Source organism: Ammospiza caudacuta, chromosome 6 (genome assembly GCF_027887145.1).
Source record: "Ammospiza caudacuta isolate bAmmCau1 chromosome 6, bAmmCau1.pri, whole genome shotgun sequence".
Classification (NCBI taxonomy): Eukaryota; Metazoa; Chordata; class Aves; order Passeriformes; family Passerellidae; genus Ammospiza; species Ammospiza caudacuta.
Window position 1 is genome coordinate 48,331,291 of NC_080598.1, and position 25,898 is coordinate 48,357,188.

At 37.9% G+C, this 25,898-nt stretch overlaps 1 protein-coding gene across 2 annotated transcripts in view; it reads left to right on the forward strand.

Annotated features, from left to right (window-relative positions):
- The first annotated feature begins 8,548 nt into the window (after positions 1–8,548).
- SPATA7 (spermatogenesis associated 7) overlaps positions 8,549–25,898 on the forward strand; it is a 34,392-nt gene continuing 17,042 nt past the window's right edge. Inside the window, exons 1-4 of one of the 2 annotated variants that reach the window (XM_058807797.1) lie at positions 8,549–8,662; positions 17,750–17,836; positions 18,495–18,587; positions 19,468–19,515. In XM_058807797.1, coding sequence (XP_058663780.1) covers positions 8,623–8,662; positions 17,750–17,836; positions 18,495–18,587; positions 19,468–19,515 — 268 coding nt within the window. In that variant the 5' untranslated portion in view covers positions 8,549–8,622. The remainder of the gene's footprint in view (positions 8,663–17,749; positions 17,837–18,494; positions 18,588–19,467; positions 19,516–25,898) is intronic. The other variant, XM_058807798.1, reaches the window with a different exon arrangement.

The following is a 25,898-nucleotide window of genomic DNA, read 5'->3' on the forward strand; positions in this document are numbered from 1 at the left end:
ATAGCACATAGAACCTCATTGTGCTTCACTGACTTGGGATGGGTATTTAAACAAGTGGGTTTTTTCTATGGTTATGCAACAAACACAAACCAACAGATTTTGAGATACAGGGACTAGGACTTTGTGCATGAATATTCTCTAAGATTGCTGTTCTTTGTCATGAATTTTCCAAAATTAGTAATATTTCAGTTTTGGCTTTAGGGATGATGTAATTAAAACAAACACATAGTAGTAGGAGGAAATCCAGCTGTTGCAACCATTGGATACAGAACAGTCTGCCAGCTGATGCCATCTTTAGAGCTGGAGAGGCTGCCATGGGAACTGACAACAGAAAACCAATATAGCTATACATTTTATTTATGACAAATGAGTTTTCAAATCAGTAACACATCAGCAGTCATAACACAGAAAACATGAGTTAGTTACCAGTAATGTATTCCTCAAAATCTTCTGGAATTCAACAGAAATGTCTAGTCAAATCTTCAAATGAAAATTATCAGTATTTCCCACTCCCCTGAAAAAAAAAATCTTATTTTATTTTAACTTAAGTTTAATTTTAACTCAAACATTTTATAGGCTCTAAAGTCTTACAAGGAGCCTTGCATTCAATTCCATTTTATTTTGATCATGAGTGCTTTGTTTATATGTTATCTTCCTTCTCAGACATTTTATTCCATCTCAAAAATTGCTACTGTCACTAAGACCAAGCATAACTTGGGCTACTTAAAACTTGCATTAAGTTTTAATCAGTCAAGCAACTTGTGTTTTAAATTGCTATCTCTTAAACTCCTTTTCTTATGAGATGTGATTAGAACACATTGTTTAGAATGAAATTATTACATTTATTACATCTGCAGTAAAGTGAACAGTAAAGAAATTCTTTTCCCATAACTTTCACTGATGTAGAAAGAACCTCCTAATATTTTCTAATCCATGGTATTAATGTATACTGTACTAGATACTTACTGAAGAGTCTGTTGCCTTATGGTTGTCAGGTGTCTTAGCCCTTCACAGATGAAGGTCCTCATCTATTAGACATAACAAGATTATCAAGTTTCATAACACAACAAAGATTCTCCAGAAATCCTTCCATAGTCCTAAACAAACTGAAAAGAGAAAACCTGGGAGAGAAACATGGCTTGCCCAAACAAAGCAACCAAGCTCAAGGGGATATTAAATAGCTGGAAAACTCTAAACACAATATAGTTTAGAAAGGAGGAAAATTAACCAGGTAGGGAGAGGCCTGTTGGTTTGACCTCAGTACTCTTCAAGGATATGTTTTAAAGAAAGCAAAAATAAAGGACTTGCAGAAGTAATCACTAAATGCAATAAAACCCAATAGGTTTATTAATCAAATAGAACCTGAGGGGTTTTTAGATGCACTTAGCTAAAAGGCACACAAAACATGTTTTCTTGATAGGTAAACTACAAGGATTGAAGTTATTAGTGATGATACTGGAAAACCAATCCTGAAAAACTTTTGATACTATCATAGTATATTCTGTAAAATAGCTAGTTGTACAAATTATGGGGTGTGGGAATTACAGAAACTGAAAGGTATTGCCAATATATATTATAATTTGAAGAGCACTTACTAATACTGCAGATTTGTGTGGTACAAATTAGAAAACAATTGGTATTAGCAGCATTAAGTGCAGACGCATGTCTTGGATGAGAAAGAAGAACTGTTGTTATGAAAGGCAGATCACACAGGAAGAATGAGACATAGGAATATTAAATGAGCATGGAAAGTTTTAGAAAATAAAATTTATTTCAACCAGGTTGAAATTTCTAGCACAGATCTTACTAGAACATATGAACTGGGGGAATAGGAATGCTAACTTCTGAAAAGTGAACAGAAGAGCATAAGACTGATTCCACCTGAGACTAATACACAACTGTAATTGCATATACACTGATCAGAAATATAAAGGTTTTGTATTCCTCTATGGAACTGAATTTTTGAGCAAACTTTTAAAGAGGGCTGCAAGAGGAAATACATGCAACTTTCAAGACAGAGAATAATCAGCTTATGGAAGAGATTTAATGATGATGTCTTTTATTAAATAAACTGTTATAACACAAAAGACTTTCCAACCTAATTGTGCTTTTCTTTCTTTCTGTATTGTGAAAGTGATTTGCTTACTCAGACTAAATTCAACTTCTCCTAGTCTTATGTGGAATTGCTAGACTCCACTACAGATATTCATCTTTAATATTAAAAATAACAGGCCCTACTGGCTTCTGTGACATTATCTTAGGGATAAAAATTAATCTGTGTTAAGGTCTCACCCATATAATGTAATCTGCAGTTCTGATATTTCTTATTCAAAGGATAGATGTAATTTCTGTTCCTGTTGATCATAAGCATAGTGCAAAAAGGCATGTATCAAAAATGCAGACAAATGCAGTAACTCCAAATGCTTCCATTTTTACTACCAACTATCAATTAAGGTGATTTGGACTGCAACCTACCGAGACACCCAAATTGCTCTACACAAGGTCACACGTGTCACTGACAAAGCTATAAATAGACCCTGAGCATCCTGGCCCTTGGGCCTGTGAGACATCCATCAAACTGAACCTCCTTTCTTTTCTGATACATTTAACATGTTATTGGACAGAGGGGGCAAAAAACGGTGTATATCAAATTTTAAACCAGTAAATGTCAGGTTCTGTCTAAATCAGAACATTGGGTATTCCTGAAATTTTATGATGTCAGTAAAAATATGTAAGTTTAGTGTGTAGTAGATGTTTTCCTTGGAACATAACTTTTAGATGAAAGGGAGTCCTAAAGAATATAACAGAAAGTATTTACAGTAATTTTTCCAAAGATTTTTTCTTAAATATTAATAAAATAAAATTATTCCATAGAAAAATTAATCAAAGTCTTTCATTGCAGTAGTTAAACTGCACACATTCCATTTTGTTTCTGGCCATTTTCTTGCCTATTGCTTTCTTTCACACATAATTAGAAGTTGTTAATATGACTATAATTGCTATTACTTATGAAACTTTGCATGCCTGCTATTTTCTTAAACTGTTTCCTTTATCTTCCACTTTGTATAAACACACAGGCTTTAATGAAGTTAATGTGTAAACATTACAGTACCTTTTTAAGGATAAATAATACCCGCAAACTCTTCTGAGCAGGAATTTAAGTCCATTTCTAGTAAAACTGTTTTTCCCGCTCATGCAGATATTGAAAATTTTCAAAGGGCTTTGGAAAATCATAGTATATCTGTGTCTCCTTTTGTAGAAAATTCTAAGGATACCCTTGAGAATTTCTCTTCTTGACCTGGACAAAGCTGGAAGAACTCTCTTTAGCACAAAGGATCCCATTTATTCAAGCATGTGCATGGATTAATATGTTGCCATGTAAGCCTGAGCATGCTGTAGTAGAAAGTGGAGGAGCCACACAAAATGCCACAATGACATCCTTCTGTCTGCCTGACATGGGCTGGGCAGACATAGATGATCCATCCAGCCTAAGCAGGAATAGCTTCACTCAATTTACTGGAGTTTTATCATTTATATATGTCTAATCTGGGTCATAAGTTTCTGATCTTCACTGAAATATTTTTTTAAAAATCATTCTGTCTCTCATTAATTAGTAGGAGTAAGCATTTCTATGTATCACAGGAGGTAAATCAATTAGAAAAAAAATAATTTCTTTTGGTCTAGACAACTCAATTATGACATTTACATGGGCTTTTTTCCCTTTAAAATTCCAATACATTTCATTAGTTATGCCCATCTACATTCTTTAATACCTAAATGAATTAAAGTAATGAGAAAAGAACAGCCCTCAGTAGTAAGCTCTACTAAAGGACAGTTTTTCACCTAGAAGCCTTCCATCTGCAAACTTGCATGGGAAGAGTAGATAAACAGAAAATGACACAATAAAAGGACAAATATAAGCAGATTCTGAGTCACCCAAGCTACTAGATAGTGCATTACAGCTGAGAATAATATCTCATACAATTTATACAGGTTTCTTCCTTGACACATCTAAAAATAGACTTGTATGACAGTATAGATGCACTATAAAACTCTGTACAGATCTAAAGAGAAAGAATGGCTGTATAGTGCACATCTGCACAGCAGCTTCCTGAAGGAGTTTTTGTAGCAGTTATTCTATAAATGCTGCAGGGGAGACTTTTCATTCTAAGCTGATAAATTTTATGGAAGTTTAATAGTGTGTTCATAGAAACTTTATATCGTTATATATTCCTATAGTTGCCCTCTTATTTTAGGCTAGCTCCCTTATTGCATTCTAAATCACAAGATATTAAAAACTATAATTTGTAAGATATGGATCTTCTCCTCTGAAGTTTTTTTGCATCATCCTTCCCACTGGAGCCCTAGCTTTGCAACAATCTATGACTACTGCTGCCATACAGACAACAACAGAACAACTAAATCCATTGCCATGAAGAAAGCAAAGGAGTCTGCAGCCCTGCCAAAACACTTAACTCTCCATCATTTAGAAAGCTGCAATGATATTTCAAGACTGCACATGATTTTAAATAACTTAAAGAACCACATGACCAAAGAACATGCAGCAAACACAAGGCAGAAAAGAACTTACCACTCCTCCTGGAAAAGTAATCCTTTAAAAAAATCAAAAACAAACCAAAACAAACAAACAACATATTTTAGTAGCTATTAAATCCTTTTTTCCCCTCACACCAATGTCTGAAAGCTACTTCAGTTGTTTCAACACAAGAATTTCCTAAGTAGATAGCAAAAGAAAACTGCTCAGCCAGTCTGTTTAAATGCACTTAGAAGGTACCACGTCCTCTAATCTTTCAGGTAAATGTTTTTATTTCCACATAGTTGTAGGGGAACAGACTTCAAGGTTGATGTATGAATGTGCCAGATGGGAATCGATGCAACTCAGTGACAGCCCTCTGAGAGCTGCAACGAGGGATTTGGAACACTGACACAGAGCCACAGGCAGGTGACAATCTGCACTGAGATAGGGCACTTATGCCAAATAAATACTCAAGTAAACCCAGGAGAATTATTTTCATGATCAAGTACATATTGTGATGAATTTAGGACTGTTCCAGAATACTCTGTGAATAGAGTGTGCAGATCTGGTTGCTGGGCTGTTTCCTGCCTGCTTATGTATGCTCATTTGACTGCTGTAAGGAAAAGCACGCATAAAAGAAAATCAATGGCTTGAAAGAGGAGGACTCTCCAAAAAACTGCAGATTAATTTTCCAGGGTGCACACAAACTATTTTTCCAAGAAAGCCAAATCCTACAAAAGCCAAGTTGTGACATTATGAACAGATCTCTGTCCCAAGTGAGCAGGTAACTGTTTGAGGTCCTGCCAGACACACCATCTTTTTCAGAGGAATGGAAACTTGTCTGGGCTAAGCATGCAAAAGTGGACATCCCATGGGGTATTTCCTTTTTTTTTGGACATATTTCTCTCTGTGTTGGTTTGTTGCTGAATTTATGAGCTGTACATTTTTAGAGCAGTTAGGTGTCTACACTGGATGATGCAGAGGGCAGAAGTAATAGACAAGGAGGCAATTGTTCCCTAAGTCCATGCCAGGGTGGGGACAGACGCCCACCTACACTTGCAAATGTGACTCTCATGTTCCTGGTGCTTTCCTTCCCTCCCAGTGAAGGCACATTTTAAAACCATGTTCTGTTGTAATGCATCCTAAGGAAAAGGGGAAAATTCCTGCTGCTGACAGACAACAACAGTGATCGCCATGTTTCCTGTTTTCAGATTGGGAAAGGATGAATTTTACAGGTTCTCACATGTTACTCTTCAACAATGGTAAGATCTCTGCAGTGATCTATGTAACTTATTTTTGTACTTTTTTGAGCAGATCAAAATCCAGAATTGATTCCATTTTTGTTAAGGCTTTTTTGTTGTTGTTTAATGCATATTATGGTATTTAATGTGTACACCATTATAAAATTGCATTACTTTTTAATTACACTCAAAATATATATACTCTCACAGACCAAAGGAGGCCAAAAGCCACCTCAGGCCCATAAGTGAGACCAATTAGAAATACATAAAGCTTTGGGATGTGTTGGCACTGGTGGTCAAAAATTTCAGAGACAGGATAACTCTATGATGCTGTGACTGCTGACTGAAAGGGAACAAATGGAAATCTCTACATTCCCTCAGCGTTGCCTAGAAACCAGGGGAATATTTCTAAAAATGCCTACTTACATTTATGTGTTTTAATTATCTATGTGGTGGAAAAAAAAGCATAGGAACAAATAAGGAAGACACTATGAGAAATCTGTCATATGGGTTTGTACAGAACAGCCTAACACTGTATGTTGAGTACTACAAACTGAGTATTTGGGAAACTGATATTCAGAAAAAGAAACAAACAGAAAAGTCTTTAAAAAGTCTAGAAAGCACTATAAACCGGTTTATTTTTGGGTATTTTTTTGTTTTGTTTTTGAAAAAGCAGAGACAAGTGTTTTCTGTGACATAATCTCTGTAGTAGAGAGTATTACAGCCAACCACACAGAGGTGAGAATCTTGTACACTTACTTTTATTCTCTCCAGTATCTTCAGGTATCTGAAATGGAAATGGTTTAAAGACTATATCGACCTTTAAAATCTACAGATTTAACAATCTGAATTGTATCAAAGTATAAACCAGAGGCCTTGAAACACAAGAACAATGGTAAATAAATTCCTGAAGCCCTTTCCCCAAATCTTTAATTTCTCACACAATCTGCTTCAGAGAAAAAAAACAGCAAAAATAAACAAAATAAAACAAAACAAAAAATAAAACCACAAAAAATGAACAAAAGCTAACGAACAAACAAAACCCACACACAAACTCTTTGGATTGTGGGGTTTTTTTTGTTTTGTAGCTTTTTCCTGGCAGATATTTTCCAAGAGATTGACCTCAAATCCAAGAGACATAAAGGAAAATGACAAAATGCTATACAATTATTTTGATTTGACAAGAAAGTAAGGTGCTTGTGACCTTATGGTTGACAGTAGTTGAAATGCCACAGCAACTGACGCTTTTATATAAAAAGCAGTCAGAAAGAGAGAGGGCCACCAGAAGATGGAGTATCAGTGAGTTTCCAAGGCATATATTTCTTCCCTGACCTCTCCCGGACAAATTTGACACCAACAACATTTAAGGATGATTTAACAGAAAACCGACTGCCAAAATGATAACTACAACATGAATCACAGAAACTAAGGCTACATCAAAGGAGTACTTCATAATTGGTACATCTAAAATTAAAAGGGACATCACAACATTCAATAGTCAGAATACTACTGAAGAGGTTTTTTGAAGTACTTGGTAGAGTCTACACAAAGTACCGGGGCAGATAAACCACTGATTTAAACCAGCATGTATGTTTGTGTGACCAAGTGGGAACATTGACTGAGGTAGAAATAAGGAAGAAAAGTTGTTTTTAAGTAACATCCCCTTGATTTTGCTATGTTTTTGAGCTACATTCAAATGAATTTTTCTAGCATGTAAGGAAGTGTAGCAAATAATATAAAACACTATCTTTAGCCTATAATTAATAATCATTTCAAGATAGTGAAGGGGAATGTCCTTCCATCTGGGACAACGTGATTTTGTGATGTGTTAGGTTATGGAAGGGACTGCAGTACTGTTGGCTGGTCAGTGAGAAAATCTTCACACAAAAAGCACAAAAACCCTCAGAGATTTCCCTAATTAGTGTGGTGGTGTTCGCAGAGGTCCCAGGACGAGAGAAGAGACAAGGACCTGATTTCATGTTTCAGAAGGCTTGATTTATTATTTTATGATATATATTATGTTAAAACTATTCTAGAAGAATAGAAGAAAGGATTTAATCAGAAGGCTAGCTAAGAATAGAAAAGGAATTATAACAAAGGCTTGTGACTGATTGAGACAGTCTGGACAGCTGGTCTGTGATTGGCCATTAATTAGAAACAACCACATGAGATCAATCACGGATCCACCTCTTGCGTTCTACAGCAGCAGATAATCACTGTTTACATTTTGTTCCCGAGGCCTCTCAGATTCTCAGGAGAAAAAATCCTAAGGAAAGGACTTTTCATAAAACATGTCTGTGACAGATTAGGGAAAATAGCAACCTGTCAGACAAACTGTAAATATCACCCTATTGCTTCTTCACAAAGTTCAAATCCAGCACATCGGCACACACACATTAATCAGCGATGGGATCAAAGGCTGCTTTTTAAAAGGTTATTTTGTGGTTCATTTTTAAGGTGCAGTTCGTTTTCAAAGACATTGGGATTAACTTCTACAGTGTAAAGCACTGGCAACGCTCTAGGCTCTCGCTTTGTCACGCGTTCCCTCAAATATCAGTAAATTTCTCCCGGGCACTCATTATTCTTCAACTTCCCGTCAAGTTCCGAGGAAAGGCTTGGTTGCGGCGGGCCCGATACGGACGGGGACAGCGCCTCCCCGCCGCAAGGGCGTTTCGGGCCCGAGGCCCCGCCCGGCCCGGCCCAGGGCCCCGCGCCGCCGCCGCGCGCCCGCCGCCATGGCAACGCCGAGCGGGCCCCGCCGAGCGCCGCCCGCCCGCGCCGCGGGACGAACCGCCGCAGCCGCCGAGCCCGGCCGGCGCCGCCCCCTCGGGCCCGGCCGGGAGCATGGGGCTGAGGATGCAGGGCGGCAGCAGGCGGAGCCAAGGTGCGGGGGGCTCGGTGGCGGCTGCGGGAGGAGCGGGGAGCGCCGGCCGCGGCGGGGCGGCGGCCGCAGCCCGGGGGACGCGTTGCCTTCCGGCCTCCCCCGACCCTGCCGGCCGTGGGAGTGCGGGGCGCGGCCCGTCTCGCCCGGGGCTGGGGGCAGGCGGCTCCTCCGCCTTCCCCGCTGGCGTGTGTGGACTGGCACGGAGCCCACGGAGCCGGCACGGGGCCCCACGGAGCTCGGGGGCCGCCCGAACTGCGGGGCTCGGGGGGATCGCGCCTCGCTCCTGCCCTCGCGGCCGCCCCGAGCGCTGCCGGCCCGGCCGTGCCGCGCGGGGAGCCGGCGGGGGAGGGAGCCGGGTGCCGCCGCTCGGGGAAGGAGCCGGCGGGGCCGCGGGGGAGGGAGCCGGGTGCCGCCGCTCGGGGAAGGAGCCGGCGGGGCCGCGGGGGAGGGAGGCGGCGGGGCAAGGAGCCGGGTGCCGCCGCTCGGGGAAGGAGCCGGCGGGGCAAGGAGCCGGGTGCCGCCGCTCGGGGAGGGACACGTCCGGCCCGGGACCGGTGTAATCCGCCCCGAGTCGGGGCCTGGAACTGTGCGTGCTACAGCCGTCGCCCCCACGATGCCTCCTTACAGTACCGGCATCGAGTGCTGCTGGGGCAGCGCTTCAGGCTGCCGGGATTTCTGTGCCGGCATCTTTTCTTAGTTAACTTTCGTCTTCTTCAAAGCTGTTATTCATGGGTTATATTGAATTGTACCCTCTGTGTACCGCATCCCACGGCGTTTAGCTTTAGATCAAAGTGTTTTGGTTTGGTGGGATTTTAATGCAAGTGTAGTTGAAAAATAAAAGACTCAGAAGTTTTGAAGGGCCTATAAAGTGATTCCTTACCCACTTTTAGCCATCCGTGGGCTGCTCTGGTGCCCTGTTCCTATGAATAGTCCTAGGGGCACTTGTCATTCATGATAAAAAAAGGTGCAAACATGCGAAAATGCTTGCATGAGCCAACTGTGGCTTTTGGAAAATACCTAAAATATTTTCAGGTATAAACTTGATTATGTGCATAATGTAAAACAGTGGTAGGAATTATTCAGTGCTACATTGTAATGTCAAGATCATACCTCGCTGCATAAAATCAGCCATTTGAGATAACGTTAGGCTGTTGTGTTGTATCTCAGTGTCAGTTCCAATCTTTGGAGACAGTGACAGATGCCACTTCAGAAGATGTCTGATATCAAAGTACAGTTTGAACATAAATTATAATACTATATGGGAATATAAAATTCAGAGCAAAAACTAGTATCTTGTATACCAAATTTTTATGCTCTTACATAATATGAAGAAAGTTTTATGACAAATACATCCTTTTTCTGACTATTCTTACTATTGTCAAAATACTTCTATAGACAATCAGAAAGCATGCCAATTGTTGACTGTAAAAAGAGAATAAGTAGGAGTCAAGATCTAAATTTCATTCAGGTTGCAGCAAGCTTTACTTGAATGACTTCTGTGTAGCAAAAAAAGTTCAAAAGTAGGGAAGAATTACTGTGTGTCTGTTAAATTGGGAAAGCCATTGCCTGTCTGCATAGGAGGTCACAATGGAGGCAGAATTGTGTGGCTGAACAGTCCATGTGGGGGTTCTCAGGCTCCTTACAGAGAGCAAGGATTAGCACAGGCAGACAGACAGACTAATACACTGAGCTGAGCTGGAAATCTGTGTGCCTGAGCAAACTTGGCAGAAGAGCCGCTGGGTTGCTTGCAGTTCATGAAAGGAGGAGAGCACATCCTATTTATGGTTTCTCAAAAGAGTTATATCTAAAATGTTAGTTCAGAGAAAGTGGGATACACTATTCCATGTCCTGGTTGTATGCCATGCAAAGTTTCTTGTTCAGTCGTAGCCTCATCATTTCAAAGAACCAAAAATTGGCACTTGTTTGTATCAGGCCTTGTTTTGTCTAGCGAGAATACTGAGAAAATAGATATATTTTTAATATATCAGAGTATATAGGATTTTCATGTAGGTCTTGTCAAAGTTCAAATAAGGCTGAGATTTTTTTACCCTCCTAGAAATACCAAAGAATTAATCTGCTATGTTTTTCCCTAATTCCAGGTATAAACCTTGAAGTTATTTACTGTTGTATTTTCAGGAGTTAATATACTCACAGATTTGTAGTATGACCTCAAATAATCTGAATACTGTAATTTTAAACCAGCTTTGTTGCTTAAATGCAGTCCCCTGCATTGGGCTGTTTAATGCCCGTTGCTGTTCAGGTATGTGTTCAGGGACAGCAATACCTGACAGCATCGTGCACTTACTGTTAATCAAGGACACACATTTGGGCCACTTTTATCTGACAGCATAAAGTGGGGCTGAGTGGGGAACTCATCATTGCTGCTGCATGGAGGCTGCTGTTAGCTTTAGGCAATTTGTACAAGCTTCCAAAATATTAAATCAAAATTTAAATGCTTCACATGTTTATAGACAACATCATCTAATTTCGATTTTTTCTTGCATTGTAGGAAGTCCTTGCATTAATCTGACTAGAGCTGAAAGGGTGTTAACGCAGAGACTTGTGAACTATTGTTTTTTTTAATTCTTCTTTTATTTATCACTTGAACAAACGGTTTATTAAATTTACTAAATTCTTTTTTTGGTAGCACCAGTTTTTAGAATCTGAAATTTCCTTTGGCCAACAAGAAAGATGGAAAATTATCTAGTTGTGTATTCAAAGAAGGAAGGACATTTACAAGTTTTATTTGAATCATAATAATTTTAACTGAAATTGGGAAATGTTATTCAGTGCTCTTAACTTCTTATCAAATTTATTTTAATTTACCAAATTAAAACCTTCACTCAATAAATTGTAAATTGTGACTGGGAGAAAAGTCTGATACCCACCTCATCACAGCCTCCTTCCAGGTAGTTGTAGCAAACTGACATAAATTCATTTTCTTTTGCCTGCAGTTCTTATCACAGTTGTGCTACTGACACACACAGCTGTTTGTTCCTGCTCTGCTTTTGGAGTATGAATAGAGCAAGAGTTTGCATCCAGAACTTCCCTTGCTGAAGCCTATTGCTAGAAAAATTTTAACAAATATTTTTCCAGAGTTATGTAATCAGATATGACTCAAGGCTACTGTATTATTTAATTAGGTTCCTTAAAGTTTTCAGAGGAGGGTTTGACTCTTGAAATACAATTTTGGTTGCATGGTTTTAATTAATACAGAATACTGTAAGATTATTAATTCTAAAGGTCTGAGAGACCTAACTCTTAGGTATTGAGAGTATGTGTATAGAAGAGCTTTTGTGTAATCCAGCATTGTAAGTGTATAAATAGCACCCATCTAATTAATGGCTTAGGAGGTTATGTATAGTGCTGGTCAGGAGATGTATAATTTTTATCGTATTTTGCCTGTGACACTAATGATCCCATGCAAAATTCAGATGGAAAATTTGGGACTTTATTTCAAAATTGGAGTGGTGTGATTTCCTGGGTCTCTATTCTTTGAGTTTTGCTTTAGGAAGTTTAGATAATAATGACTATCCTTTCTGCTGGTGAATTCTGCTATTTATTAACAAATCTTAAATGAGATTATTTTGAAGATGACTTCACATGTGAAGCTTTATATTCCCAGGACTGATAAGTAAAACCAGAAAGGGGTCCAAGAGGCTTTTGTTTCACTTGCATGAACAGGAAAGAAAATACAGGTGGGATTATGACATGCTTGTTTTGCCTCACTGTAACTTTCAAATAAAATGGAGCAGTATCTGCATTCAGTAAGTGGCTAAATCTAAAGCCATGTTTGGAGGCCTCTCATGGTTGCATAGGTGCTGCAGAAAAGCAGTGGAGACTTGCCATGTTTGCCCCTGTGTTCTTCAACTAGAGAAGGAGTCTGTGAGTGGGTCACTGCTCTCTGCTGGCCTTTTTGTCTGTCCAGTTCTGCAGCTGTTTGCCAGCTTCACCCAGCTGTGAATAAACCAGGAGCATTAGTATTACCCAGTGGCTGAGCAGGAGAAAACCCAACAAATTAATGCGCATCTTTTAGAAAAACTCATTCTGTTCTGAGTTCATTCCCAGATATGTAAGTAGAGGGTAAGAACTAGGCAGCCAAGGATAAGCAACCAGAGAAGCTTAAACTAGATGAGCAGTTGTTCCTGTAGCACCTGGTCAGCCACAGCTGAGCAAGTAGGGAGTGTTTGAGGGGAGGAATGGCCACAGGTAAGGAAGAGGCAGCAAATTGGGGATATTGAAAGGAGTTTAGGGGGGATGGTACAAAGATTTAAGCTACATGAACAGGAGAGATGGCGTCATTAGTAATACTAATAGAATATGGTGGTTTTTTTGAGTATATTGTGCTAATGTGAAGGGAAAACAGTTAAAAATAGAAAAAATTAGTTTCTTATTTAAATAAAGTTTAAATCCAATGTGGATTTTCGTAACTAGGTTAATCTTTTAATGTACTCTGAGCTATCATGTTTCCTCTGTGTATTTCTGTGTTGTATTCATATATACAAAAATCTCTGTAGCATAAAGAATTAATGGATACTCTGGTTTGAAAATTCTCCTAGTTCTCTACCTCAAAAGGTAAGAAACATGTATTTCGGGTCATAATTCAATTCTTCAAGTATGACCTTGTCAGACATATTAGATAAGATTCTTAAAGGAGTTTCCAACGCTGCTTGAAGTAATTTTGGATTTCACAGAGATGATTTAAACCAGTTTTGTTCTTTCCTCAGCATGTGTACAGGATTAGTGTTGTTGTGTACTGTTAGTTGTATAGAGTTAGCAGAGTTAATTCATAGCAGGAAGCCCACTGAAGAGGTCGTAAAACTGGTTGGTAGAATAAGGGTGGTAATGGCAGACATCCTTGATGTGTATGAAATTCACAGCACAAACCATCTGCATGTTGTTGCCTGAATTATCCACTTGAGCAAAGATGTCTCTTTAACTGTTTCTGGTTTAGAGCACTGAGATATTAGGGAAGAAAAAGAAGCAAGAATAGCAAACCTTTATAAATCACTGCAGTAGCCGGAGTCTTTGCAAAGCATCTGTCAGCTTGGGCCCTTATCAGGCTCAGAGGGATCAAATGCCCAAATCTCTTGCAAATGATGCAATTCCAGTCTGTTAGAGGCAGAGGTGTTTTGCATGGCCAGCTGAGAGGAGGCCACTATAGAAGTAGGAATGCAAGAGTGCTGGAGGCCCCAAAACCAAGCTGCTGCACAGAAGGGTCAGTATTGACAGTGATAAGCATATTCTTCTGGAACAGCTGGGGAGACCTGAGGTCTAAATCCACCTGGGGCTGAGGGCTGTTTGAACCCAGGCTAAGGTCTGGGAGCTGCCTTTTGGAAATTACAGTGTTCACAGGTCTCTAGTTAAGGTTTGATGTCTTGTAGTGCTGGATTTAGGTGCCTGTATCCAATATCCCCTCTAAGGTCTCTGTATTTTTATGGATTATCTTTAAAGTAGCAAGTCTTGATGGGTAAGAGTAGCGTGATAGATTACTTTATTTATTTAATTTTCATTTGCTATGACTGAAGTACATGCTTGTTATAAAAATAGTAAGTCTAATACTTGTGTTTAAAATCTTTTCTGGGAGAACATGGTAATGAAAGACTGGGCTTCTTTCCAGTATGTATTCATGTTCCAAATCTGAAATGGCTTTGTAGAAAAATAATTTCTATAAATTCTGCCTATCCACTAACAACCAGGAAACAAAATAAACTGCTAATTTTTATAACTTTTAATACTGTAAAATCAGAAATTAGGATAGGATGCATTTTAAATTAAAATAAAACTAGAATTTGAACAAATATCTTTCTATTTTCTTTGGAATAATGTAATTATTACTTACGTCAGATACCAGCTGAAAAAAAGTTTAGAGAAAGCTGTTTTAGTTTTTTCCTTATTGTTGCTTAGTGTCATAGAAGGATCTAGAAGATCAAATAAATTTTTAGAAGTATTTAATTTGTTTGCTGTCTGTACTTTAGGAGAACACAGTATGAAAATCCTGATTTTATATTCAGTGAGGACAGTCCACTTATATCTATAAGGAAATTTACATTTAGATCAGATAGTTACATGTGTCATATATCAAAGATATTTTCATAGTTATCCTCCCATTGTTTGGCTTATATTTGATTAGCTGTAAATTACTGAAAATCCCACCTTCTCCTTTAAAATTCTCTTCATATATCTAAGCCTTCAGTTTGTTTCTGCTGTTGTGCAAATAACTGAAAACACAGCTGGAATCCAAATAAATACCCGTTCAAGTGAAAAGACAGCCTGAAGTGATAGCTGTGAAACTTTTGACCATTAGCACTTTCTGCCTTCAGGAAGGTAAAAAGAGCCTGCACGTACCAAATTCTCCAGTTTCTTCTCTGACGTTAGCATCATGTGTTTTCACGATAAGGGGGATTTCTGTGCCGTCTCTATGTCCATAGTCCAAGTAGAGGACATAGAAATGTTCTTTATTTTTCCTGACTGGCACTTTTTGACAGCTTTTTTCACCTGTGAAATACTGATGCCAACTCCTTTTTTCCTCTCTGCTCCTTCCCCGGGTACAAGCCAGGTACAAATGAATTGTAAAGGACTGAACCAGCAGACAGTTTTTCCTGTAGAATTTCCGCTGTGCCATCTGCTGGTGATGCAAAGCAAGTGAACCTTGTAAAGTCCAGTCTTCCTGCAGTGCTGAACAGTTGTGTGTCCAGCTGAAGACAGTAAAAGCAACAGGTTTCTGAGTGTCCCTGATGGTGTTTAATGTGGGACAAAGTCATTTAGCTTACCTGAAGAGAATCAATTATAGAGAGAGCAGTGTCTGGTTTTTTTAATGTTTGCCCTTCTAGGATTCTGTCCCATAAGGGTGAGTCAGTGATACTGTAAGCATTTACCTAACAATACCACAGATTCTTCCCTCTGGAATTATAGCCAAGCTCTGAAGCACAAAAAACAGTAGAATATTTAGGTTATTTAAGCAATTGTAAATGAAACACTTCTGATTCCCAGTTGTCTGCTGTAATCCAGATTTCAGGTATATATGCATGCAGGTTTTTATCACTAGAGAAAATTCTATCAACTAAAATTTATAATCTAACATTCAAGTCCTCCCAAAGACTTGCATTCTTCCAACACCTGCATGTTGTAAATTCTGGAAGTCATGGGTTTCGGGGTGGATCCAGCTAGACTGTGGATACCACTTGTATGTAGTAATGTATGGTAGAGAAATAAAATATTTTAACAGGAAATAAATGCTTTATTGGAAAAGGTTTGCAGTCATTGTGGAAACATTCTGAATCTAATATAATAAACGTATGTTTGGAATTTTAATATTTGAAAAATAATTTATTGTTTGTCCATATGTATCTCAGTTTAAATCACAAACTGAGATAAGGAAGAGTTGTACCATGAGGGGAATGAGCCATTTGAAATCGATACAGATGAGCAGGAGTGTTGTCCTTTGTATTTAGAGATAACAGTAAAAAGTTAAAACAATTGCAGGGTAGTGTTGAAAAAAATCTCCAAGAGCTTTTTTTTCACTGTCCTTTTTCAACTGCTGATCTGGCAACTTCACAGCAAAAGGAGTGAGAGTGCTGTTATTGCAAACACCACAGCTACTACTGTAAATCCACAGAAGCCTGTACTGTATAAAGGCTGGCTTTTCAAAGTATGAAAGTAATTCAAGATTGCCCTTGTATTTTCTGTGCTTTGTAAGAAAGGTTGAATCTGTTGATCCAGATTTAGTGTTATTTCACAACAGGGGAAAATTATTTTAATTTTCTTTTTTTTCTTAAGATATTTTTATAGCCTTCTATACTAGCAGTAGTCATTCAAAATTTAGTACAGTATGGCTTTTTTATAAGGCCTTGAGTAAATAATGTTAAAACATCGTTAAATGAATGGTTTGTTTTGCTGAAGTCTCTACTAATTAATATTTAAGACACCATGTTCTCCATCTTGTGCAACATGCTGTTGAACTTAAATACAGAGTTACATACTATGGTAGTTATATATGTAATTGCAATAGTACTTTACCAATCATGATATAACAGTGGGAAATGAAAAAGAAGCCCTGGAGAGCCAGGTGCTGGGCATGCAGGAGGTGAGCTGTGAGAGGTGGAATGAGGGGCTGTTACCATGTGTGTCATGGCTGTCACCATGGCTCCCTGCCCCCTGGTCAGTTTGTAAAGGTAAACAACCTGTATCACCCCAGCTGAGGTCACTGGGAGGAGATTCCTGCTCATACTGGGTAGGTCCAGTGTGCTTCTTCATGGGCTGAAAGGGGGAAAGCCAGAGGTCAGCAGGAGCAGTAGAGCAGTTGAGTTCCCATTTCACCTGCATGGTGGTTGCAGACCCTTGAACTGACAGCTGAGAAGTACAGTGGGGATGGGAAGACCACATTGATAGTTAATAGTATTAAATTTGTAGAACTTGTCTGTACAGTTGTAGAATTAATGTTAAGTAAGTGTGGTTGGTATACGTACTTACCCTGTTAAAAAAATCCTGTTTGTTTTGGTTTACATTTTATATACCTTGAATGCCTTAAAGCAGTGCTCTGTATACACTAGTATTTGTAGTCCTGGCATTTCTCCTGTCCAAATTTGTTCTAAAACAAATTTGTTCTAAAGCCAGTTTTTAAATCTTAGGTTGCATGACAGCCACAGGTTTTCATTAATCCACATTCTCTCAGTTTCCAGAGCAACTGGTTGTTTAAGTTTTGTTGGCATCTCCACTTGTCTGTGGAATTCCCAGTCTATCAAAGTGCCATGAACTTTGAAACAAACTGGAGGTTAGCACAGAAACAGAATTGTTACTGTATCTCTGTAGAGTTTAATGACCAGTGTTACATTCAGACTAAAGTGTTCTGATGGTCTGTTCTGCTGTTTAGCTCACTGAACCACTGAGAGCGCTATCATTGCATCTTGGTGTTTAGATTAAATTATTTAACTACATTTATAGTTCCGTGATTATAAAATGATTGAAGAAGATTTTGAAGAAGATCCATTAGAACCAATCTTGCATTTTTTGGAGAAAGACTTTATCTTGTTTATAAAAACATGTATGGGGATTTTTTTCTAACTTTGGTTTTTGTTTCATGTTTAGTTAAGATGAATGAATGCTCAGGTCTTGTCATTCCCAGATGTGGTCCAGCAAGTCCATTTAAAGGACACTTAAGTAATAAAAGTAATGGTAAGTAACGTGTACTTTCATTAGGTCAACTTGGTTCCATTTATGTGAATTCATTGATTTTGTGCTTAATTTTTTCTTAAAACTTCTGTATCAAGCTCATTTGGAGAAGTTTAATAGTACTTATGTTTAGTATGCATTACTGAAAATACTTTCAAGGAGTTAGTTTTGCCTTGACTTTACTGCTGACTACAAATTGGTAGCAAGATGAACAAATATATAAAGATCTCCCATCTCTGTTAGCTGTAATATACTTATATATATGTATGTATAGATATAAGAACCCCTGAGGTTAAACGCATTCCTTTAGAGCCAGTAGTTTACATGGGCTAGTTTGTGATTCTGTGCTATACTGACACCTCAGACACCTTTTTTTCTCAAAAGAACATAGAGTGAAGAACAGGAAGTTTCCATGTTAACATTTTTGTAGTACAATTTCAGCTACTTTTGCAGCTATTTATTGAATTAATGGCTCATTGAGGAAAGAAAAAGGAGACATGATGATTTCGTGTGATAGTAACTGATAAAAAAAATACTGCCTTTGAGCAAAGTTAAACAGTGTCTTAAAGTTTGTGAGTTTGAATTGCAGTTAATAACTGTTTAAAATTGTAGTATTCTTTTGCTTGCCTTTCCAATGTTCAAATGTATTTTAATCTTACAGCTTTCTGCATTTGCTCCTCTCGAAATCTAGCTAGCCAATACCTGATCAGAGATCACATGGTGGTTCATTATAACAGAGTTCTTGCAGCCAAAGGTAAAAATGTGCATGTATGAATGAACTGTCTCCCCCTAAATTTACCTCAGTCTCTCAGAATAGCCTCATACCAAGACGGGATGACTGGATTGTAGAAAATTGCTTTTTCTTACCCATATATGTGTCAGCAAGGAGATGTGGTTTCTACTTAATAATATTTATGTATGATTGAGATGGGAAGTCTTGTATGAAAACATTTTCCTTAAATGTTACCAAAGATTCTACCTTAATTTTAGAGCACTTTGTGCTGTATTGGCTTCATTCTGCTTTTGATGAAATAATGAATTATGAAATAATAGGCTGAACTGAAGGTCATAGTGACAGTCATAACAGCAAACATACAGAAATTATTTTAGGAATGAAGGCAGAACATTTCTACTTAAACTCAGATCACAATGTCTTTTATTATTTTTATTTCAAAAACTTAATGATCTTTTGTTCATCTTGCAATGAATAGTAATAACAAATTCTAAGGACTGTGAAAATTGCCCTGTGTGTTTGCAAATGAGAAAATCATGTTACTGACAGAGTCCATCCTCACAACTACGCTCACAATGTTATGTCTCATGACATACTCAGTATCTTCAGGGATGCAGGTAAATGCTATCAGAACAAAATGTACAGAAACCTTTTGAAAGGAGTCTTCATTTAAGTGATGATTTTTCCTTTAAATATGTGTTTTACCCAGAGAGCTTTATCTCAAATCCTGTGACCATATTGATGACAACCTAATACTTTAGGTACACAGTAACTAGAATATTTTAAAATAAATAATTAAATTAGTCTTTTTCTGTGTTGGTTTGTTACTCCATTTTTCTAGCTATCCCATATACTAAGTAAATATTGAGTCGCTCACATTTGGTGTTTTTCTTATTTTCAGCAGCTGTAGACACTTCATTGCCCAAAAGCAGGTTGGCCAGCATCAAACGTAAGTATTTGTTATATATTGATTCTGCAAATGCTGCTGTAAAACTGACTTAGCAAAAGAGCCAGTGAAGAGTAACAATAGCATATAACCCTTAACTGAGCATTTATGTGTCTGCTTGTTTATTCAGCTTTCGTATCTTCCTTCAGCTACTTGGAGATACCTTGAATCTGCATCAGTGGAATGCTGGAGAGATGGATCTGGGCTGGCAGGGATTAGCTGTGCTTAGCAGGACACTTCATTTGTCAATGGCAAAAGTGTCTCGACTGCAAGAGATAGGATAATCTTAAGTATATGGTACAAATGCGTAGCAAAATCCTGGACCTTTCTTAACAAAAACCTTTGAGGATTTCTCTCACTGCTCAATGTGTGCATGTAATATCTTTTTTCTGACCTGCATTACTTTATATGCTGTTCCATCTGACCAAGATTCCTTTACAAATAATAAGATAAGAAACTCTGCCATTTAGGCTGAAAGTTTTGCAGTTATCAAACAGGTAATTCCATGAGAAACACCTACTTTCAAATTCATCATTTCTGGTCTCACTGACTTCTCAGTATTTAAAGTTAATACTACCCAGGTATATCTTGTTCAGTTTGTGCACTATCCTTATAAATTCTAGGTTTTTATAATAAAATTTAAAATTATTTCAATTTTATTTCGTACTTAAAATTAGAGTGACTGCATTTTTTCCCTGCAGTTCTATGCATTGTTCATCAAGAAATACACATTTCTGTACTGTAATGACCTTGCAACCAAGTGTGACCTGTTCATGTGTTGAGCTCAGTGCAAGGTACCGTTTGAAGAGTCTCTGGTAAACCACTGGAGAATCATTTTTCTTCCTCTGTTGTTCTGTGAGACAGATTACATGGAGATGACAGCCAATAGCTCAGACAGGAAGAATGTTGCAAATATGCTGAGGAAGAAAAGTAATAAAAAGGGGTTTTAGAATATTTTCAAAACAATTTCTTCTTTCTTGATCAAGATGAGACGTGTGATTTAGCCAGGCACAATTTTAACTTCATTGTAGTTGAATATCAGCAGTATCTTTAGTGTCACTGAGGATGAGGGGTTTACACCTTTATTCTCACAGTAGTTCACTGTGAGTAGTTCTCTCAGTGGCATATCATTGTTTTAACTGAAGCATATTATTACTTTTTTCTCTTTGTGTTCTTTGTGTAGTTATTGCATTCCAAATAAAGTTTCTGTTCCCCCTCTATTTCAGGATTTGGGCAAGGGGTTATATTTAATTTAAAATTATAAGATTTATTAATAGCATAGAGTTACAAAACAGAATTCCTGCAGATAGTGTTAAAAAATACCTCCTGAAAATGTGCTTTATGTACTGCTAGAATAGCAGGTGAGTATTTCCCTTTGGGGTTGTTGCCATGCATCAGTCATTAGTGTTTAAGAATCAAACATGATACTGTAGTTGGCATTCTCCCTGGCCAACTGAATGTGTTCTGTCCTTAAAGTGGATTTAGTTTCCACTGTTCTTTTCCTGGTATCTTAGCTGGCAGCAAAGCAGGCAAGGTGCCATGCCCCTGGGCTAGCAGTGAGCATGTTCCTGTGTATTAGATCAGGCTTACTGACTTAAAATAGTTGTTAGAATGTGAAACTTCTTGAAATGTGAAACTTCTATGTTCAGAATTAGTCCAAGCATGTTGATTGATACCAGTGGCCATTAGAAGCCTGTGGTTGTGAAACTTGTGCCAGAAAACTTGACAAAGGCTATGCCAAGTAAGACAGCTGCTGCTACACATGCCTTGTTTCTACAGTACCAACTTTTCAACCCATATGTTTAGAGGTTTTTCCACAAGGCATATTGATAGTACAGCTTGAACTTAGTGATCAGTGTGCTTAGGAATGCAGGTCTCTTTGATACTGGGTCAGGGGGAGAAGAAGAAGAGCAAATATTCTGAGAAGTTACCCACCATAGATCTATTCTAGCCTGGTGGAACTTGAATTCTTGGAGAGAGGGCAGTGAGAGAAAGGGAGAGGTAACAATTCAGACTGATAGTAATGTTGATTTTCCACCCTTTAAAGGGGTGAAGTTCTAGCAAAAATATCAAGAATTAATTTTTCCCATGAACACATACATCTTTACACTTTTTACACTTTACATTATGAAAAAGCAGAGATGTATAAAAAGCTGTTTTACATGTTTTGTTGTTGCCACCATTTTACAGGAAGCTTTCACAAAATCACCCTATCTCTTTTTTTTCTGTTAAATCTTGTCCTTATGTATTTCTGAAAATGAAAATTATAAGCAGCTAAAATAATCTCTTTAAATTCAAATACTCAAGTAATTCTAAAGCCTGTATTATGTCTTTGGAAAGGTGTTCTAATATATTTATCAAGTCTGAAATTTAGTGAGCAGGAAAACTTACAGAAATTTTTTTTTTGAATCTGTACTTTTAACTATAGTAATTTTACTTTTTTCCCCAGAAATTATTTGCTGTACGGTTTCTTCTATAATAAAAAGTGTTGGGTTTTTTTATGAGGTAATTAATTTTAGATATGTACATAAAAATACATTTTTCACAACTTGCAGTTGTGAAAAGACTTTAGATCATCTAGACTGACATCATGAGTTAAGCAAACCAAAAGTTTAATTCAGTCGTTCTAATATGGAACTTAACAGCCATATTGAATGTGGTAAACACAGCACATAAACAAGAAAAGCCTGCAGTCTTGACTTGTGAAGGTCAGGAAATAGAGAAAACATAACTTCCTTTTGTAGATGTTTCAGTAGTTATTCATCATTATCACTGAAAATGTGTCCCTGATCTTTATTCTAATTTATCCAGCTTTACCATCTGTCTGCTGGTGGGGAGGATTGTTGTTTTTGTACAATTGTCCATCATTACTCATGATTAATTACAAAATAGCCATAGCATACCAGAGAACAAGAGTAAGATTATGCATTTCACTTATTTTCAGCATTATCTCAGTACAGTGTGTCTAAATTGTCCTTGGGGTACCTTGCCCCAGTGGTACCTTGAAAACAAAATCACTGTCAGGGGCCACCTAGAAGCCTGCTGGACCTCTCTCTAGGGTGCACAAATGGAGGTTTACCTGGGCAGCCTTAGATGTCCTTCAGGGCTGGTGCAGCATTGCAGGTTGTGTGCAGTCACTTTTGGCAGGCTGCTGTGTTCTTCATGAGGCTGACAGAAGTATGTAGGAGATGTCTGCTGGATGAGGAGCATTAGAGATGGATGGATTTGGGATAATCCAGTGCTTCTAGCCTCTTCTGAAATGCTTTTGAAGGGTTCCTATCTCACTGCTAGGCTTTATTTCCAAGTCTTAGCAATGACCAGGTTTCACCATTAGTAGCTTTGCCAAATAGTATTAGATTTCTGGAGTACAAACCCTCTTATAGCTGTTACTTTGTATTTGATACAAGCAGGGCTTTACTATCAAGCCCTTAATAAGTACTTTGTCACCCTTTTTTGTGGCGATTCCTCCCTTGTTTGATGAAACAGTGCTACTGATACGTGATGTAAAGAAGGACTGCAAAATCATCTCTTAGAGTTATGAAAATTAAAATTTCTGTGTTTGACTTATAAGGAACCTGAACTTCATAGCTGGTGGCAAAATTCAGTTTATATTTGGTAAGATCTCACCCCAGGTGCTTAAATTATGATGTACTGGAAGTTCATGTAGAGCTAGGAAACTGATAGTAAAAATTCTTAGAGAAGAAAGTGCTTGCTTGCAGAAGTAATATCACCAACTGATACACTGGACCGTTTAGTTATGGTCACTAGGTACTTCAAGCTCAGCTGAGATGGTGTTTGTATGATTTATCTAAAAAAGAATTCAAAAGAGAAACAGTAACTCCCAAGTGTGTTATTGCAAAAATAGCTTATATAAAAACAGAGTAGGGAAATTCTGAATAGTGGATAATTCCTTTGAGATACATTGTTCTGTAAGCTGAACTCAATTTAAATCTTACTTTGTATTTCATTGTTGCCATCAATTATTTACATCAAAAATGAAATAACTTGAAGTTTAACTGCAAGCTGTTTTGTGATGTGATAAATTTAGCAATTAGAAATTCAGAGCAAAGGACAACCACTGACATGCCAGATCATGGTGTCCAAGTGCAGAGCTTTCAAACTGACTAGGACTGTGATATATATGAGTAGTGTGTGTCTTCCAGATTTATGACATTTGTTTTATAACTTTAAACACGTCTTGAAATGCTGCTGCAGTCCAGATGTACAGCAAAAATAATTAAGCCTGTAGAGGGAGTATTCTAAAAGGGAGGTAAAGTGATGTGATCTCTGCTTTGAAGTGTGGTGTACTCTGGGAAGAGTATTTGCCTAGGAAAAAGTGACAGATTGATCAGTGTCTTATAGGTGTCTCTTTATGAGGAGTGCTACAGTTTAACATCTGAAATTCAGTCTTTCTTGTGCTTCCTTTCACTAACAACAAAATTAAGAGAATGGATTCATGGAGTGGATGCAGTAAGGTATGGAATCTAGGTTCACAGACTGAATTTATCTGATCTACAGAATCACTAAATAGTTTATATTCTAATACTTTTTCTCCTACTATACTATGAATCTGTGGGGTTTTGAGCACAGTAGTTAATGAGATACAATTAATCTTTACAGTTCTAATAAGATTTTTAAAGGGACTCATTATATGGATTTACGAACTATATTTTTTTATTGCTGCACATTTTGTTTTCCCCTTTTAAAAAGATTAAAAGTAACCCAGTGGTTTTCTTTTTTTTTTTTTTTTTTCATTTATTTGTCACAAGATATTTACTATTATATACTTTTCCCATATTTAACTCTGCATATGTGACATGTTCCTGGAGCCAATGTTCAAATAAAAGCTACTTGCAGTGTAACTGTTTTAGGTATCTGTTAACAAATGCAGTTTATGTTTACTTTCCACTAGTCTATGACAGTACGCCAAGGGCACATATTTAATTTATGGACCTCACTGAAAGCTAAAGAAGCTTTATATCTGTAATGGATTTGAAGCAGAAGATAACTTAAACAGTGAGCAATGTTTTCAATTAAAAGCTAAATCTCTCTTCTGAAATTGGATGTCTCTTGAATGCTGGTCTCTTTCTTTCTGTGTTTAATATATTTGCATTGCAACACAAGTGGTTATGTATGACAGCCTTAAGTATCTTCAGCTCCTCTTAGTTGTAATACTGTAATTAGTGCCTCGGAGTTCCAGGCAGGTTTTCTATCTGGCTTGAAGTCAAAGCATAAGACTGGATTCTCCAGTCCTTGCATGGGTAGAGGACATGAACTAAGGAGAGGTAGGGCAGCCTGTTTCTGCATTTGTGTTACTTGCTGACTGCCTTAGAGCTGTCCTAACTTACCTACATCTGTTTACATCTACATCAACTCTTTTCAGAAGGATTTCTCTATCTCTTACTTTGCTGGTTTCAAAATTCCTAGCTTTTACCACAGATCTAGCCTGAAAACTCCTGATTTGGCAATAAGATAAGTATATTACTAGAGTTTTCTGACATTCGGTTTTGCATGTCTGTACTGCCTTTCAGTACACAAGTGACTTTATTGATTTTGGAGCACACTTAATGAATGGATTAGCTGAGCTAAGCTCACTGTATGGCAGGTGTGAGGCAAGGACTCCACATTTGCCCTGCAGGTGATGGTAGTCCCAGTGGGTCATTCTGATATCCCAAGGTAGTCTTAGCTGGAATCCTTACTGTTCTTTATTCTTGGGCATAAGCCATGCTTTGGGTGAAAAGTCACAGCACCAGTCCTGGAGGAGATTTTTAACAGCTTTGAATGCCAGTAGTAAAGGCATTCATGTGTGTCAAATTTCAAAGTTACTCCTATGAAGAGCAGAATAAGGACGTGGGAATTCTGTTTTGCAGTAATATTCACACTGCTTTGCACTTTTCCCACCCTGTTTAGCCATGGGTGTGCAGGTGGAACATGCAGTAAAGTGTTAAAGCTTGTATTGTCTTAGGCAAACCCACTTTTCATCTAAGCACCTGAGTGTAAGGAATTTGCTGTTTCAGACACCTACTCACCCTTACCCATACTTCTGTATGTATTGCATTATTGCTTTGTAGGGTTCTAATTCACCCATTGTTTCTCTAGATATTGGTTCAATCAGCCATCACCATTTTACCTGAGCAGTAGGCAAGATGTGAGTTTTTGTAGCCTCCATGGATGTGCACACACAGACATGCTGTATTGGCCCAGAATAAGTAATTATTTATCTCAAACATATGAAATGTCTAATCTGTAGCTAATTTTTAAGTGCTTCCCTGTAATTTTTAAGACAAACACAATTAGAAATAATACTAATTTAGAACACACACAATAACTCAGTATAGAAAGAAAAAGATTCAGTTTTAATTATTTAATGGTACAATATATTTTAT